The sequence below is a fragment of the Salmo trutta genome, chromosome 2, assembly GCF_901001165.1.
Source record: "Salmo trutta chromosome 2, fSalTru1.1, whole genome shotgun sequence".
NCBI lineage: Eukaryota > Metazoa > Chordata > Actinopteri > Salmoniformes > Salmonidae > Salmo > Salmo trutta.
In genome coordinates this window covers 67,915,054-67,933,830 of record NC_042958.1, presented here as the reverse complement: position 1 = coordinate 67,933,830, position 18,777 = coordinate 67,915,054, and the positions used below count along the sequence as shown (strand labels likewise).

At 42.9% G+C, this 18,777-nt stretch overlaps 1 protein-coding gene across 1 annotated transcript in view; it reads left to right on the top strand.

Annotated features, from left to right (window-relative positions):
* Positions 1 to 15,259, top strand: part of scn4aa (sodium channel, voltage-gated, type IV, alpha, a) — a 33,884-nt gene extending 18,625 nt beyond the window's left edge. The window contains exons 13-23 of the mRNA XM_029712442.1: positions 3,786 to 4,223; positions 4,521 to 4,650; positions 5,122 to 5,276; positions 5,483 to 5,656; positions 5,947 to 6,069; positions 6,535 to 6,816; positions 7,154 to 7,207; positions 7,543 to 7,680; positions 12,567 to 12,668; positions 13,128 to 13,398; positions 13,637 to 15,259. Coding sequence (XP_029568302.1) covers positions 3,786 to 4,223; positions 4,521 to 4,650; positions 5,122 to 5,276; positions 5,483 to 5,656; positions 5,947 to 6,069; positions 6,535 to 6,816; positions 7,154 to 7,207; positions 7,543 to 7,680; positions 12,567 to 12,668; positions 13,128 to 13,398; positions 13,637 to 15,075 — 3,306 coding nt within the window. The 3' untranslated portion in view covers positions 15,076 to 15,259. The remainder of the gene's footprint in view (positions 1 to 3,785; positions 4,224 to 4,520; positions 4,651 to 5,121; positions 5,277 to 5,482; positions 5,657 to 5,946; positions 6,070 to 6,534; positions 6,817 to 7,153; positions 7,208 to 7,542; positions 7,681 to 12,566; positions 12,669 to 13,127; positions 13,399 to 13,636) is intronic.
* Positions 15,260 to 18,777: the final 3,518 nt, after the last annotated feature.

The window sequence follows — 18,777 nt, the reverse complement described above, 5'->3', positions numbered from 1 at the left end:
TTTTATACTTAACTATAGAGTTTGCTAGAGGGCACACCTTCCACTAATGCCCTCTCTCCACCTCCATACCTTAGAATGGGAGAATTCTGAACAGTTCTCTCACATGAAAACCAGTGATGAAGGCCCACTTTTCACATTACCTCTACTATAACTTACATAAGCCTTGTATGAGATACAGTCTGCCAAAACATATTGTTTGTGTTTTGATGCTGCATTGTACATGCAATAAAACCCCACAAAATATTTTCACAACCCTCTTATAAACACAATTATTCAGATTGGAGAACCACTTTGGATGTTTCAGAGTAATCTCATTCTGTTTTGAAATTCATTCAGTGTATCATAATACACATTGAGTTTACATTCAAACAAACACCAGATCTCAGTTTAGGTGCATTACATTTCATGGTTTTACTACACAATGATGGTGTTTTGAGTCATTCTATTTTAAGTCTATTTATTCATCGGGGGAGGGGGGCTTCTATCTATTTAAGTCAAATGACTTGAGCCAGCAAACAGTGGTTCTGACCTTGGGTATCTGCTAAGACCCAGCTTAAGTGAGCCCCCTGGCACGGACGGAACAAACACGGACAGCTGAGCGGCGCCCGGCGAGAGGGGCTCGGGGATCAGATCCAAGAGAGAGAGACGTCTGCAGAATGCATCACTAATTGATAGGGAAGGTAATCAAATGTCCCATCACATGAACACGCGCAGTATGGAATATGGGGGATGTTCCTTTGAGTACAGTTGCGACTTACGAGCACAGTAACAATAGGCCGCTCTGAGTGGCAGCCTACAATGTATTTTATGGTTGGTCATCATCTCGATTTGAACTCTATTGTCTGCTCACCTCCAGCCTGTTTCTCCCCTGATGTCTCTCCTACAAGCCCTGTATGTGCTCCAAGAGACTACTTCTACCATTCTCAGTCCAGTTCCCCCCCCAAAGGCGTTTTTTCTTTGTGGTGTTATGTTAGCCCGTTGTCAGCCCTATGTCTCAACACACTTTGTGATTCCCTCCACAGCCCTACCCACCTCTACCATAGCCCTTCATTTCTAGCCCTTTCGAGCCCCCTGTGCCGCTAACCCCCTAGGCCTTGGGTTTCTGCCCCTCTCAGCCCTTTCCCAGGGCCTCTGGCTGATTCACAGCTCCTTACAGAGGAATGAGAGAGATCAGCATTGCCCAGTCCACCATGTAACCATGATCTACATCTTAATCTGAGAAATAAGAACCCAGATATGGTCTAACAGGGTTTAGACACTAAAGATAGCCACCTCCAAAAGAATCGCAGACAACATTATATTGTCACCACAGAACGACATCAACTTTATATGTGTTAGGTATACGAGACGCCCAGGTTTATGATTAAACGGATAAACTCTATTTTACAGCACGAGGCTTGGTGACACGTGCGTCCCAAACGTTCCTGTTTAGGAGGCACGTGAAAAAAGTGTAGGTTTGCTTCTCTTCATTATCTCTCTCTCATTAACATTTTAATCATTTAGCAGACGCTCTTATCCAGAGAGACGTACAGTTAATGCATTCATCTTAAGATGGCTAGGTGGGACAACCACATATCACAGTCAGTGTAAGCACATTTTCCTTAATAAAGTATCTATTAAGTGCGAGTGTTAGTACATGAAAGGCAATCTTTTAAGATGCTCTTTGAAGAGGTAGGGTTTCAGATGTTTTCAGAAGATGGGCTTGGACTCTGCTGTTCTAGCTTCAAGGGGAAGCTGGTTCCACCACTGGGGTGCCAGGACAGGGAAGAGCTTGAACTGGGCTGAGCGGGCAGCAAACCCCTGCAACTTATCCAGAACGATGCAGCCCACCTGGTCTTCAACCTTCCGAAGTTCTACCATATCACCCTGCTACTTCTCACACTCCACTGGCTTCCAGTCGAAGCTCACATCCACTACAAGACCATGGTAGTTGCCTATTCAAAAGAATACTAACACACAACTATGAGGCTAAGCATCTCCTAATCGAAATGTACAACTATTACTTCCCATTGCAAAAAACATTTCACATTTAGCACACAAAGTAACCGGTGACCTAAAGTTTAAATGCAACAAGTTATTTTCAAAAAGATGGATAACAGCAAGCACCCTGCAATAAAAAAAACAGTTGCACTCACCAAATGATGATAATTTGAAACTCAACTTGTTGTTGAAAGTTATTCTTGAAAAGGGAGAAGCTAAGAAATTAGCAGCAATTTCCTCTTCAATAACACCTGCTGCAGCCACTGCAAACCTAGCCTACTAGACCATGGATAAACTGGAAAACTACTGCTCGCTATTGCGAAATGACCTGTTGGCCTTTGAGAAGGCAAAAGTTTCCATACGTTTTTTGGTAGCCAATGGCTGACTTAGCTAGCTAGATTTATCTCCCCAGAGACCACTAAAGAAAAATCCTGATTGGATCTTTTTTTCTCTTCAGTGTTAACCCTTTCCAACAAAAACTGAATAGATTAAATCAGAACATCAGTGAAAATAATAATGCAATTAGAAGTATTATTATAGGAGGCACTCAATGTTCCCCACTGTGTTTGGGTTAGTAATAATTTGTAGAGTGGCTCTATTTTCCCCCAGCATTCAGCACTTCATCATTCTTAATGTCTAAAGAATCCATATGTTCTCCTGAAATATGAACACAGAAATACTGGACATTTCAAACTCTTATTATGGTGATGATTTGACAACATTACAATCATGGTCTTGAATTTGACTATTTTTTTTCTGGTCTCAGCCATGGCTTGGTCTCGGACCCTTTGTCTCCCTCCTGGTCTTGACTCGTTCTCACCCCCTCCGGTCTTGGTCTTGACTCGGACTCGATTTGCTCCGGTCTTTGTCTTGAATCGGTCCCGCTTTAGGTGGTCTCGAACACAACACTGGCGGAGAGCCTCCATGACACAGAGAAGAGCAGTCTCGGTTGAGTGACCCGTCTTGAAGCCTGACAGGTTATGGTCAAGATTGTTCTGAGAGAAATGGCGAGAGAGTTAGTCAGAGACAGCACGCTCAAGTGTTTTGGAAAGAAAAGATAGAAGGGATACAGGTCTGTAGTTTTTGATCTCAGAGGAGTCGAGTGTTGATTTCTTGAGGAGAGGATTGACTCGGGCAATTTTGAAGTCCGAGGGGAAGCAGTCAATGGTCATGGATAAATTGATGAGGAATGGGAGAAGGTATCCATAGATGGTCTTGAAAAGGGAGGAGGGAATGAGGTTGAGCGGGCAGGTTGTTGGGGGGCCAGACCTCACTAGACGCATGATTTTATCTAGAGAGAGAGGGGAGAAAGAGGTCAAGGCGTAGGGTAGTTCTATGTGAGTGGGACCAGTGGACTCAGTAGGCTGATTTAATGAGTGGCTGTTGTCAACCTTCGTTTCAAAGTGGTTGACAAAGTCGTCCACAGAGAGGGAGCAGGGAGGGGGTGGAAGATTAAGGAGGGAGGAGAAGGTAGAAAATAGTTTCCTAGGGTTAGAGGCAGAAGCCTGAAATTTAGAGTGATAGAAAGTGCCTTTAGCAGTGCATACAGAGGAGGAGAAGGTAGAGAGGAGAGTGGAAGGATGACCATTTTTCGCTCAGCTGCCTGTAAGCTCGCAGTAAGTCACTAAGCCAAGGAGCAGAATAGAATAGATGTGTCTTTTGGCTGTCTTTTAATTCTCCCAGGACACCTCCCTCATACAAACGCATATGGCTGGGAGTAAAGTAGGATCAGATTCCCCACACTGCCCTGTCAGACACCTTCTCTCTAACCTTCAACGATAACTGCCACCTCTATCTGCCTGTAGGTGCTGAATCTCTTCCTGGCCTTGCTGCTCAGCTCATTCAGTGGAGACAACCTGTCCAGTGATGATGACGGTGAGATGAACAACCTCCAGATTGCCATCGGCAGGATCAACTGGGGCATCGACTGGGTAAAATCCTTTGTCCGCCACATGGTCCTGCAGCTACTGGGCAAAAAGGCCACCGGGGACAAGGAAGGGGGTGAGGGGATCGAAGGAAACCCCGAAAAGGAGACCTTTGCACTAAACCACTTAGACACGTGCCAGGATTCCAAAATGGCCGACGGAATGACCAACTGTGTGGACGGGCTTCAGGCAGACGGCGAGATGAGCCTCAATGTGCCCATTGCCCAGGGGGAGCCGGACTTTGAGGACGATGATGATGAGGATGACAGTGGGTCTTTTACATCAGATGAAGAAAATGGACATGGTGATCACATAAAGGTACAGTATGATGGCAAACTGAAGATGATAATTGTACTCTGCTATATCTATGAACTAATAATTATCAGTTAATAAACTACTTATAAACCCTTCATAAATCTTTTAAGTATACCATGTAAAGTGTTACCTGGATATTTAAGCAAACAAGTACAAGAATCAGGACAAATCTCACTTGGTGGTTCTCTTCAATCCGAGTTCACAATCCTACATGAGTTAGATTTCTCCTCTCTCTCCTATCCTGAAGTTGTGGCTGACATTTTGTCTCAGCCACTCAGTCTCTCTCCTCCCCATCCATAGTTGTTTGGTGCAGTGGGTGACGAGTCCTCGGTGTGCAGCACGGTGGACTATGTACCTGAACCAGAGCCTGTGGAAGAGGAGGAAGAGGAGGAGCCAGAGCCAGAGGAACCAGAAGCTTGCTTCACTGATGGTACACAGGAAATACTGTCCCCTGCTTAAATAGATCTGGGTTGGGTTTCCTGATTTTCATGGTCTTTACAATGTATTGTTACTAAATTACAAAAATGCAACGCTAATATCAAGTGTTTGATGTATAATTTACTTTTCGAAATATCTGTAAACTTTGTCCCATGTCACACACGTTGGCACATCAGCATTCACAGAGAGAGAGTTACTATATTCTATTTTATGTAAGGTGGGAGCAAAGAGTTTGGAGTCACGTCTTAATAATGTCAGTAAAGTGATTGCTATGATTCGTCACATCTTTTATTTGCGGGATTGTCCAACTCGCTCAGCACTTGGCTAGACTGTAGGCTATGCTACACAGACAGCACCTCAGGGGCAAGTGAAACAGTCCAAATGAAGCATACAAAAACACTATGTTGGCATTTCTCTCTCTCTCTCTCTCTTTCTCTCTCTCTCTTTCTCTCTCTCTCTCCAGGCTGTATCGCGCGATGGCCGTGTCTGACATTTGACGTCTCTCAGGGCAGAGGCAAGAAGTGGTGGAACCTCCGCAGGACCTGTTTCACCATCGTGGAACACGACTACTTTGAGACCTTCATAGTCTTCATGATCCTCCTAAGCAGTGGAGCTCTGGTGAGTGACTCCCTGGTCGTTGACCTATTTACAGTTGATATTCCATTACCGAGCTATTTGACTTTTGTCCTGATGACCTTGGCTCACCTGAAAAATAAATGTATTCAGAAAGTGTTACTTCATAGTTATATTATTATATTTATAACATTCTCTGGGAAGGCCACTAGTTATATTGAGATCCATTTTCTTTGGCTCACTTCTGATAGGCTTTTGAGGATATTTACATTGAGAGGCGAAGAACTATCAAAATCATCCTGGAGTATGCAGACAAAGTCTTCACCTATGTCTTTATCATTGAGATGCTCTTAAAATGGGTGGCGTACGGCTTCAAGACCTACTTCACCAACGCTTGGTGTTGGCTGGACTTCCTAATTGTGGATGTAAGTTTCCGTTGAATTGTTTTTGGAGTGATATTTACACAGAATGAAACGTGGGTTAAGCAATGTTACAACTATTATCACTGTTGTGGGCGAGATCAATAATACATGAACGTGAAAATCAAGGAAGACATTGACATTTGTGTTACCTTGTATTCTCCGCAAGTAATTGATATTTGTGTTATCCTGCTTGGCAGAAAATACAAGACCTTCAATTTGTAAAGTTTTCTTCATTCGTACAAGCATATAACGAGATGCTGGGTGACTACAATGACGTTACAATCCTGCCTCAGGTTTCCTTAGTCACTTTAGGAGCTAACTGGATGGGCTACTCTGAACTTGGACCAATCAAGTCTCTTAGAACACTCAGGGCTCTAAGGCCACTTCGAGCCCTGTCAAGATTTGAGGGAATGAGGGTGAGTAACTGTTTCAAACCTATCAGTACATACGCACTTAAAAATCCACGCAGACACAGAAAGACAGATCAACAGACACACCGACAGAAATGCTGATACAGACAATCCTAAACGCATACACACAGTGACACATCTCTGACAGTGACGTCTTGTGACAGAGTTGACTGCGGTTAGCTATGACTGTTGCGATGAAGGTGATGTAAGTGGTCATGACTGACTGTTAGGATGTAGGTGGTGTTAGTGGTCATCACTGACTATTGTGACAGAGGTGACTATTGTGACAAGTGTATTGTCATGACTGACTATTGTGACAGAGGTGATGTTAGTGGTCATGACTGACTATTTTGACTGCAGGGAGCATGACTTACTATTGGGCGGTGGTGACTGCAGTGGTCATGGCTGACTATTGTAATGGAGGTGACTTTAATGGTTTTGACTGCACTGTGTCCTGTCTATGGGAGGAAGGTGGTGGTAAACGCTCTTGTCGGCGCCATCCCCTCCATCTTCAACGTGCTGCTGGTGTGCCTCATCTTCTGGCTCATCTTCAGCATCATGGGGGTCAACCTGTTTGCCGGAAAGTTCTACCGCTGCATCAACACCACCACGGAGGAGCTGTTCCCCATCACCGAGGTCAACAACAGGAGCGACTGCCTTGCCCTGCAGCACGCCACCCAGGAAGCCCGCTGGGTCAACGTCAAAGTCAACTACGACAACGTGGGCTTGGGCTACCTCTCTCTGCTGCAAGTGGTGAGGGCCAGGGTTTCTGAGATGCATGGGTGCTGTGCGCTGGTTCTCGAGCTGTGGCCCAATCCTCCTCCTGGAGAGCTACCCTTCCTCCTTCAGGCTTTTGCTCCAACCCTACTCTAGCACACCTGATTCGACTAATTAGCTGCTCACCAGGAACTTGATTAACTGAATCAAGTGTGTAACAACAGGTTTGGAGCAAATGCCTGCATACCCAGTAGCTCTGAAGGAAGAGACTTGGTCACCCCCTGGTCTACTAAAGTATTTAATATTGTTTCCTTCTCTGAGGGTGTTGGTGTACTCAAAAGTATCTGAAAAAAAGTGCCCTGTCTCTCTACAGGCCACATTTAAAGGCTGGATGGACATCATGTATGCTGCAGTGGACTCTCGAGAAGTAGGTACTTATAGAAATATAAGATACTGTAATATAAACATTTGGTTTGGGGAGCAGTTATTACCACAGAATACAAAAGTCATAGCTTTAATGAGTAAGCCATTGAAAAATGTGTATACATTCTTAATAAATTATCATAAATGTGATTAATGCTTGTGAATTGTAACGCTTCAAAATGATTTTATTAAAAGTGTATAGTTATACACAGTCAGATATGATTCATGCTTATTCAGGAAAGTCATTTTAAAGTGTTACCGGACACATTGGTGGTAGTCGAATTGTTGTAAGTAATGAGGGTTTTTGTTTGACGAGCGAAACTATTTATGGTCCCCTAGGTGGAGGAGCAGCCCTCATATGAGATCAACCTCTACATGTACATCTACTTTGTCATCTTCATCATCTTCGGCTCCTTCTTCACCCTCAATCTTTTCATTGGTGTTATTATTGACAATTTCAACCAGCAAAAGAAAAAGATAAGCACCTTCTTTTTTTTTTTTTTTACTAGTAAATAAAGTGATTAATTGATGATGGATATGTAGTTGGATATAGAAATCCCCAACAACTGGATGAGTCACCATTTTGTAAAGGTTCGGAATATGATCCAACCATTATGTAGAAATGATGTTGAATATAATAGTAAACTACGTTCATATTATGTGAATAAATGCAACAGGCCGTGTACGTCTCTGGAGGAATCGAGTCAAGGTAGCAAGCCTTACACCACCTCTCAGTATGACAATAATGAACATGTCTAACTTGCACCGTTATGCAATTATTAAGAGACTAGATACAAATAGCTTGTTCTAGCATTCATTTGAGGCAAGCACATCAGAGATGTCAATGTGGTACCCAAGCATATGCTATGTGTATAGTGTAAATAACAACTACCAATAGACCTACTAAATTATATGCGTGTAGTTAATCAAATAATTACTCTGTAAAACGAGGAATGCATTTACTCAATTCAACTAATACAATTTATTAGTCACAAAAGAATTAACACTCAATTACAGTGTACATTAATAAAATGATATACAGTGCATTTCCCTTGACTTTTTCCACGTTGTTACTTTAGAGTGTTAAAGTTGCGTCAATTCGTTTCTGGTATCAGAACAAAATAGTCAGCACATAGTAACTTCTGATTTAGCTGTACTTTAATTAATGCAAACACGTGTATGGTAAATATGTCGTTCGTATACGGTCTCTCTGTGTGACACCTCGCAGGGCAGACAGAGAAGAGAAAGTCACATCCTATTGTTCTCTCTTATATACTCTGACAGAGATAGTTCCCGCTCAATGCTGGCCTGTCAGAGGGAGGATGAGCGCGGTTTAAACTTGCTCCTCCTATCGTCGGCGTGCAGGCTGGTCCCAGCCTCGTGACGCACTTCCTGTCGCCGGGTGTAGTTCTTCTTGTCTTCATCAGTTGATTTATCCGTAGTTTATATACTTAATATTGTAGCATAGCTTCCCCGGTATATTATAAAGGTTATGCATACAAATAGCCAGTTCAACCCTAACAAGAGCCTTATTCTAAAATGCATTAAATAGTTTTTCTCTTCATCAATCTACACACAATAACCCACAATGACAAAGCAAAAAAGTTTGACATTTTTGCAAATGTAGTAAAAATAAACATTTACTGTACATAAGTATTCAGACCCTTTACCGTAAATTCCGGACTATAAGCCGCAACTTTTTTCCCAGGCTTTGAACCTCGCGGCTTAAACAATGACGCGGCTAATATATGGATTTTACCCGCTTTCAATTTTCTTTTCTCCAAAAAAACACATTCTGTGACGTGCTCAGTTTTTTGGCGGCTTGAAATTGCCGAACGGGTTAAGGTCAAACAACTTTCTTGTTTACTGTTTAGATTAAATCGAGCGCTCTCAAACTTCCCATCATTCTGATTACGGTAGTCATTTTGTCACCCTCATCATGGCAAAGACACGGAGAAATGCATATGATGCAGCTTTCAAGTTGAAGGCGATTGATCTGGCTGTTGGAAAAGGAAATAGAGCTGCTGCACGGGAGCTTGGTCTTAATGAGTCGATGATAAGACGTTGGAAACAGAAGCGTGAGGAATTGACTCAGTGCAAAAAGACAACTAAAGCTTACTGCTATTTTTTTATTTTTTGTTACAAGCCGTGTTTCGTTAAAGCCTATTTATTTTTGTTACAAGCCGTGTTTCGTTAAAGCCTGTGTAAAGTTCATTTGTTTCAATGTACCGGTAGGCACCTGCGGCTTATAGACATGTGCGGCTTATTTATGTTCAAAATAATATATTTTTTTCAAATCAGTGGGTGCGGCTTATATTCAGGTGCGCTTAATAGTCCGGAAATTACGGTACTCACTACTTTATTGAAGCACCTTTGGCAGTGATTGCAGCCTCAAGTCTTCTTGGGTATGATGCTACAAGCTTGACACATCTGTATTTGGGGAGTTTCTCCCATTCTTCTCTGCAGATTTTCTCAAGCTCTGTCAGGTTGGATGGGGAGCGTCGCTGCACAGCTATTTTCTCTCCAGAGATGTTTGATCGGGTTCAAGTCCGGGCTCTTGCTGGGCCACTCATGGACATTCAGACACTTGTCCCGAAGCCACTCCTGCGTTGTCTTGGCTGTGTGCTTAGGGTCGTTGTCCTGTTGGAAGGTGAACCTTCACCCCACTCGACGGTCCTGAGCGCTCTGGAGTAGGTTTTCATCAAGGATCTCTTTGCTCCATTCATCTTTCCCTCGATCCTGACTAGTCGCCCAGTCCTTGCCGCTGAAAAACATCGGCACAGCATGATGCTGCCACCACCATGCTTCACCGTAGGGATGATGCCAGGTTTCCTCCAGACGTGATGCTTGTCATTCAGGCCAAGGAGTTCAATATTGGTTTCATCAGACAGGGGAATCTTGTTTCTCATGGTCTGAGAGTCTGTAGGTGCCTTTTGGCAAGCTCCAGAAATGGTTGTCTATCTGGAAGGTTCCCCCATCTCCACAGAGGAATTCTGGAGCTCTGTCAGAGTGACTATCGGGTTCTTGGTCACCTCCCTGACCAACGCCCTTCTCCCCCGATTGCTCAGTTTGGCCGGGCAGCCAGCTCTAGGAAGAGTCTTGGTGGTTCCAAACTTCTTCCATTTAAGAATGATGGGGGCCACTGTGTTTTTGGCGACCTTCAAATGCTGCAGAAATGTTTTGATACCCTTACCTAGATCTGTGGCTCGACACAATCCTGTCTTGGAGCTTTACAGACAATTCCTTCGACCTCATGGCTTGGTTTTTGCTCTGATGTGCACTGTCAACTGTGGGACCTTATATAGACAGATGTGTGCCTTTCCAAATCATGTCCAATCAATTGAATTTACCACAGATGGACTCCAATCAAGTTGTAGAAACATCTCAAGGATGATCAATGGAAACAGGATGCACCTGAGCTCAATTTCAAGTATCATTGCAAAGGGTCTGAATACTTATGTAAATAAGGTATTTCTGTTTTTTATTTTTAATGAATGTGCTAAAATGTCTAACTGTTTTTGCTTTGTCATTATGGGGTATTATTTGATGAGGATTTTAGAATAAGGCTGTAACGTGACAAAATGTTGGTCTGAATGCACTGTATACTGTCCAGATACTCTTCGAGACAACTATTTTAAAAGTCCAAAAATTGATGTACCAATCGCAGATCAGAAATCGAAATTGAATATGTACAGTTTTAATTCATTTTGATATATACCTACAGTGGGGGAAAAAAGTATTTGATCCCCTGCTGATTTTGTACATTTGCCCACTGACAAAGAAATGATCAGTCTATAATTTTAATGGTAGGTTTATTTGAACAGTGAGAGACAGAATAACAACAACAAAAATCCAGAAAACCGCATGTCAAAAATGTTATAAAATGATTTGCATTTTAATGAGGGAAATAAGTATTTGACCCCTCTGCAAAACATGACTTAGTACTTGGTGGCAAAACCCTTGTTGGCAATCAGAGGTCAGACGTTTCTTGTAGTTGGCCACCAGGTTTGCACACATCTCAGGAGGGATTTTGTCCCACTCCTCCTTGCAGATCTTCTCCAAGTCATTAAGGTTTCGAGGCTGACGTTTGGCAACTCGAACCTTCAGCTCCCTCCACAGATTTTCTATGGGATTAAGGTCTGGGGACTGGCTAGGCCACTCCAGGACCTTAATGTGCTTCTTCTTGAGCCACTCCTTTGTTGCCTTGGCCGTGTGTTTTGGGTCATTGTCATGCTGGAATACCCATTTTCAATGCCCTGGCTGAGGGAAGGATGTTCTCACCCAAGATTTGACGGTACATGGCCCCGTCCATCGTCCCTTTGATGCGGTGAAGTTGTCCTGTCCCCTTAGCAGAAAAACACCCCCAAAGCATAATGTTTCCACCTCCATGTTTGACGGTGGAGATGGTGTTCTTGGGGTCATAGGCAGCATTCCTCCTCCTCCAAACACGGCGAGTTGAGTTGATGCCAAAGAGCTCCATTTTGGTCTCATCTGACCACAACACTGTCACCAGTTGTCCTCTGAATCATTCAGATGTTCATTGGCAAACGTTAGACGGGCATGTATATGTATTCTTGAGCAGGGGGACCTTGCGGGCGCTGCAGGATTTCAGTCCTTCACGGCGTAGTGTGTTACCAATTGTTTTCTTGGTGACTATGGTCCCAGCTGCCTTGAGATCATTGACAAGATCCTCCCGTGTAGTTCTGGGCTGATTCCTCACCGTTCTCATGATCATTGCAACCCCACAAGGTGAGATCTTGCATGGAGCCCCAGGCCGAGGGATATTGACAGTTCTTTTGTGTTTCTTCCATTTGCGAATAATCGCACCAACTGTTGTCACCTTCTCACCAAGCTGCTTGGCGATGGTCTTGTAGCCCATTTCAGCCTTGTGTAGGTCTACAATCTTGTCCCTGACATCCTTGGAGAGCTCTTTGGTCTTGGCCATGGTGGAGAGTTTGGAATCTGATTGATTGATTGCTTCTGTGGACAGGTGTGTTTTTTACAGGTAACAAGCTGCGGATAGGAGCACTCCCTTTAAGAGTGTGCTCCTAATCTCCGCTCGTTACCTGTATAAAAGACACCTGGGAGCCAGAAATCTTTCTGATTGAGAAAGGGTCAAATACTTATTTCCCTCATTAAAATGCAAATCAATTTATAACATTTTTGACATGTGTTTTTCTGGATATTTTTGTTGTTATTCTGTCTCTCACTGTTCAAATAAACCTACCATTAAAATTATAGACTGATCCTTTCTTTATCAGTGGGCAAACGTACAAAATCAGCAGGGGATCAAATACTTTTCCCCCCACTGTATATACATGTAAATGCCCAGAATAATTGTCGATTTGATTTTGATCCTGCACTTTGGTGACGACATCTTTATGACAGAGGAGCAGAAGAAATATCATGAAGCCATGAAGAAACTTGGCTCAAAGAAGCCAGTGAAGCCTATCCCAAGGCCTACGGTATGCAACAAATAAATGGCATTCGGTTATAGCCACACTCTTATGCTACTCTCTAGTATTAAGATTCATTACATCTTTCTAATCCAAGACTAAATTTACTCTACATTAGCACCTTCAATAAATAAATTGCTGATTATAGGGATTACATCATTTGATCAATGCTCTTTTGTGTTGAAAGTGCATTTTTATGTATAGAATTTCAATGTCAATCTTTCGACCAGTGATTGTGTGATACATTTCATGTACAAGTAATAATTCAATTATGTTATGGGGCTAGAGTCTGCAAGTCCTGCTCTGAGTATACCACATACACAGTGACATTAAAATGCGTGACTTTGCCATGACATCATCGTTGACCCATCTTAACCTGTTCTACACAATATTGGCTTTAACACACCTAATGAAATTTGTGTTTGTCTCCCTCGCTCTCTCTTTCATGTGACCCTCGGGCCCCTACAGAACATGATTCAAGGCGCTGTGTTTGACTTCATCACTCAGCAGTTCTTTGACATCTTCATCATGGTCCTCATCTGCCTCAACATGGTCACCATGATGGTGGAGACGGACGACCAAAGCGCGGAGAAGGAAAACGTCCTTTACAAGATCAACCTGGCCTTCATCGTCGTTTTCACCGGCGAGTGTCTGCTCAAGATGTTTGCCCTTCGCCATTACTTCTTCACCATCGGATGGAATATTTTTGATTTTGTCGTGGTCATCCTGTCCGTCGCGGGTATGTACCTCAAGATTCTTTACACTGTATACCTTATTGTATACTGTACATAGGATAAGTCATAGACAAGTTATAACAGGGTTGGGGTCAATTCCATTTAAAATCAAGTTAATACAGAAAGTAAACCAAATTCCAATTGAAAAATGTCACACTGAAAAGCATTGAAGATTAGTTATTTCGACAGTAAATGGAGAGGTGTGATTGGTCATTAACCATTGTTTATCTAATTTCCCTTCAGGTATAATGCTGTCGGACATCATAGAGAAGTACTTTGTGTCACCCACCTTGTTCAGGGTCATCAGGCTGGCTAGGATAGGCAGGGTCCTGCGTCTCATCAAAGGTGCCAAGGGCATTCGGACGCTGTTATTTGCGTTGATGATGTCACTCCCTGCCCTGTTCAACATCGGCCTCCTGCTCTTCCTCATCATGTTCATCTTCTCCATATTCGGCATGTCCAACTTTGCCTATGTCAAAAAACAGGCGGGCATCGACGACATCTTCAATTTCCAGACGTTCGGCAGCAGTATTATCTGCCTGTTTGAGATCACCACCTCTGCGGGTTGGGATGGTCTTCTGCTGCCAATTCTAAACAGCGGTCCTCCAGACTGCGACCCAGACATTGAGAACCCGGGCTCGGACGTTCGGGGCAACTGCGGCAACCCAGGCATGGGTATCATGTTCTTCTGCAGCTACATCATCATGTCCTTCCTGGTGGTGGTCAACATGTACATCGCCATCATCCTGGAGAACTTCAACACGGCCCAAGAGGAGAGCGGGGACCTGCTGTGCGAGGATGACTTTGTGATGTTCGACGAGACCTGGGAGAAGTTCGACCTTGAGGGCACGCAGTTCATCGAATACGCCAAGCTGTCAGAGTTTTGTGACACCCTGCAGGAACCCCTGCGTATCGCCAAGCCCAACCGGATCAAGCTGATCTCGATGGACCTGCCCCTGGTCACGGGCGATAAGATTCACTGCCTGGACATCCTGCTGGCCGTCACCCAGGAGGTGCTGGGCGAAGGGGTGGAGATGACGGCCATGAAGGTGAGCATCGAGGCCAAGTTCAACATGAACAACCCCACGACAGACTCCTACGAGCCCATCACCACCACGCTGCGGCGCAAGGAGGAGGAGGCAGCAGCCGTGATCATCCAGCGGGCTTACCGCAAGCACCTGCTCAAGCGCTCCATCCTGCATGCCTCCTTCATGCGCCGCTCCAAGAGGCAGATAAGGCGAGAGGAGAACGAGGAGCCCCCGGAGACGGAGGGACTTCTGGTGCGAAAGATGAACGTGCTCTATGGGAGCGACCTGGACCTTGCCGCAGAGATGGAATTGGCTGGGTTGCGAGCACAACCCACATCGGTCCCTCTGGTGTCCAATCGGCCATCGGACCTCCCCAAGCAAACACAGACCACCAGGCCGGAGCCTGGCAGACCACTCCTCTTGGTGGTCCCCGTTGAGGTCACCAGTGAGGTGGTGTTACGCTCAGCCCCTGTGACGTCTGATCCGCCATTGGACCTCCCCGAGCAAACAGAACCATCAGGGTCGGAGCCCACAGGGCTGGAACCTACCTGGCCGGAGCCTGCTGGGCCAAACCTCTTGGTGGTCCCCGTAGAGGTCACCCCCTATTTGTGTAGCCGTGAGTCAATAGACAACCTGCGAGAGTCGATTGTATAACAAAAAGCACTTGAGGGAATTCACCATGGTCTTCCTACTGTATTTTTCACCGATCTAGCGAGTCATTTTATGTGTTGGGAGTGTCGCCAATATAGTTGAGGCTTCCACATAGCACTACTATGAAGTGATTACAAGTAGCTGATGGTTTAGGTATAATAATTAAAGTCAAGTTTATTGATCGTAATAGGGGGTCTCGTTTTCTATTTTTGTAAGGCCATTTCTAGAATTGATCTATATTTGACCACTGGACTGTTAGATAACTCTGTATTCTATTTTATACCTACAAACAATTCACAATCTCACAAAATATAAAAGGTTTGATAATCAGTATCCATACATTTCCCATAGGAATTGGGCATGTTTTTGACAGTAAACATTACCCACATCTAATTGTTTTGAAGGAATGCCTTTATTACCATAAGCAGTGAGCAACATTTCATACTCAGATCATGCCTTATTTTGACATTTTGGAATCACCTTATTTTGGGGGGAAAATAACCCAGATTCACCTGTGCCTACTCCAGTATGTCAAAGTGGAATTATGGTTTTCATTTTTTAAATTTTTTTTAACAAATGAATTAAAAATGAAAAGCTGAAATGTCTTCAGTCAATAAGTATTCAACTTCTTCATTATGGCAAGCCTAAATACGTTCAGGAGTAAAAATGTGTCAAAAGTCATAAAATATGTTGCATGGACTGTGTGCAATAATAGTTTTTAACAGGATTTTTTGGATGACTACCCCATCTCTGTACCCAACACATACAATTATCTGTAAGGTCCCTCAGTCGAGCAGTGAATTTCAAACACAGATTCAACCACGAAGACCAGGGACTTTTTCCAATACCTTGCAAATAAGGGCACCTATTGTTAGATGGGTAATAAAAACAAAAGCAGACATTGAATATCCTTTTGGGCATGATGAAGATTTTAATTCCACTTTGGATGGTGTATCAATACACGGGGGCGGCAGCGTAGCCTAGTGGTTAGAGCGTTGGACTAGTAACCGAAAGGTTGCGAGATCGAATCCCTGAGCTGACAAGGTACAACATCTGTCGTTCTGCCCCTGAACAAGGCAGGCCGTCATTGAAAATAAGAATTTGTTCTTAACTGACTTGCCTAGTTAAATAAAGGTAAAATATATATTACAAAAATACCCCCAATCACTACAAAGATACAGGTGTCCTTCCTAACCACTCTGGGATTTCACCATAAGGCTTTAAAAACAGTTAGAGTTTAATGGCTGTGATGGGAGAAAACTGAGGATGGATCAACAACATTGTAGTTACTCCACAATACTAACCAAAATGACAGAGTGAAGAGAAGAAAGCCTTTACAGAGTACAAATATTCCAAGACATGCATCCTTTTAGCAACAAGGCACAAAAGTCGTACTGAAACAATTGTGGCAAAGCAATTCACATGTTGTCATGAATACAAAGTGTTATGTTTGGGGCAAATCCAATACAACACATTACTGAGTACCACTCCATATTTTCAAGCTGCATCATGTTATGGGTATCCTTGTAATCATTACGGACTGGAGAGTTTTTCAGGACGAAAAATAAATGGAATGGAGCTAAGCACCAGCCAAATCCTAGAGGAAAACCTGGTTCAGTCTGCTTTCCACCAGGCACTAGGGGATTAATTCACCTTTCAGCAGGACAATAAGTCCAAATCTACACTGGAGTTGCTTACCAAGAAGACACTGAATGTTTCTGAGTGGCCGAATTACAGTTTTGACTTAAACCTGTTTCAACATCTATGGCAAGACCTGAAAATTGTTTTCCAGCAGTCATCAACAACCAATTTGACAGAACTTGAAGAATTTTGAAAAGAATAACGGGAAAATGTTGCACAATTCATGTGTGGAAAGCTCTTAGAGCCTTACCCAGAAAGACTCACAGCTGTAATCGCTGCCAACGGTGATTCTAACATGTATTGACTCAGGGGGTTGAATACTTATCTTATCAAGATGTTTTATTTCTTATATTTTTTTTTTTACAAATGTTAGCATTTTTCTTTCACTTTGACATTAGAGTATTTTGTGTAGATCATTGACAAAAAAATTACAATTAAATCCATTCTAATCCCCCATTGTAACATAACAAAATGTGGAAAAAGTCAAGGGGTGTGAATACTTTCTGAAGGCACTGTGTGTCCCTCCAGTTCATGTTCAAGCAGTTTACCGTGTGACTGCCAGAGGCACCCCCGTCTCAAGGCCCCTCAGAGCTGGCTGCATCACTTTATGTCTAACAGGTCTAGTGCTAATCATTTATTTCACAGTCCGGTATTGACCATTAAGTTACTTAGAAATGTCTTAATTAAAGTAAGTATAAATGAATTGAAATGGTAAGTACCAGTTTCAACTGGGATGTAACACAAATTATCCAAAATATTCTATTTCTTGATTTTGTCTCTTCAGCTGTTTAGTGTCATCTCCAAAATATATTTACGTACTGGGGTGGGTATCGGTTGGTTTACAAGGGAATAATTGTCAACTGAATCTGTAATGTTTACATGAGCCTTATGTGATACAACAGTGTACTGTTACTGGATGTCTGTCTGAAATGTCTCTGATGAATGAGCCAATATAATTATGTTACAGTGGTATGGATGTAGTTCATAATATGAGTGTGAGATCATGTGCAGTTTGTTTTATTGAGTTAATCAAAATGTACATTTTATTGACTAGACCATTGACTAGGACCAGCCTTGTAATCTTACCGGCACAATCGAGTCGTAGAACTATTCACATAGCGCCTGATTCAAAGTTGGCTCAATTGAGCACCTGCATAAGTCCTTCGTCTATTACTATGCCTGCCTGATGACTGTATATTCTTTGTTTTATTACTACGGTCAAGGGACTATTGAATGGTATAATTGTTTTGCTCTTCGGTCCCACTTTATTTAGTTAGTCCTCTATAGATGGTCTATATGTTCCAACTATCAGCAAAAGCTTCAACTTCAAGTCTGTTGACATGCAACAATTTTCTGAGGTTTGGGTTAGGTTTAGGATTGAAGTTAGGGTCATGTTTAGGTATAGGGTTAAGTTTAGGTTAAGGGTAAGGGCTAGGTTAGAGTTAGTGGATATTGTTTGAACAATTTGTTGATCGTTCACAGCAGGCAAAGTTGGTTGAAATGACGTAATTTCGACAAATTCTGTCCACTGGGTTAGTTGAACGTCCATTTGCCATCAATATGGGATTATCCAAATAAACTGTTACTGGCTCCTCTCCACATATTGCTAGATGCAACAAGACTTATCACACATTTTCTCATGAGCAAGACTGCGTATCAAACACCTACCTACCTGCAGAATTTGTCTGAATACCAACACATGGGTGATGTGTGTCATTTTGTACAAGCTTATATGAAAGCTAACTCGCCCCCTTAGTGGGAAAACGTGTATTTAGAATATTAGCAAATTTATTGAAAATGAAATACAGAAATATATCATTTACATAAGTATTCACACCCCTGAGTCAGTATTTGTAGAAGCACCTTTGGCAGTGATTACAGCTGTGAGTCTTTCTGGGTAAGCCTCTAAGAGCTTCCCACACCTGGGCTTGAAGAATTTTCAAAGTTCTTCAAGCGCTGTCAAATTGGTTGTTGATCATTGCTAAACAACCATTTTCAGGTCTTGCAATAGAATTTCAAGTAGATTTAAGTCAAAACTGTAACTCGGCCACTCAGGAACATTCA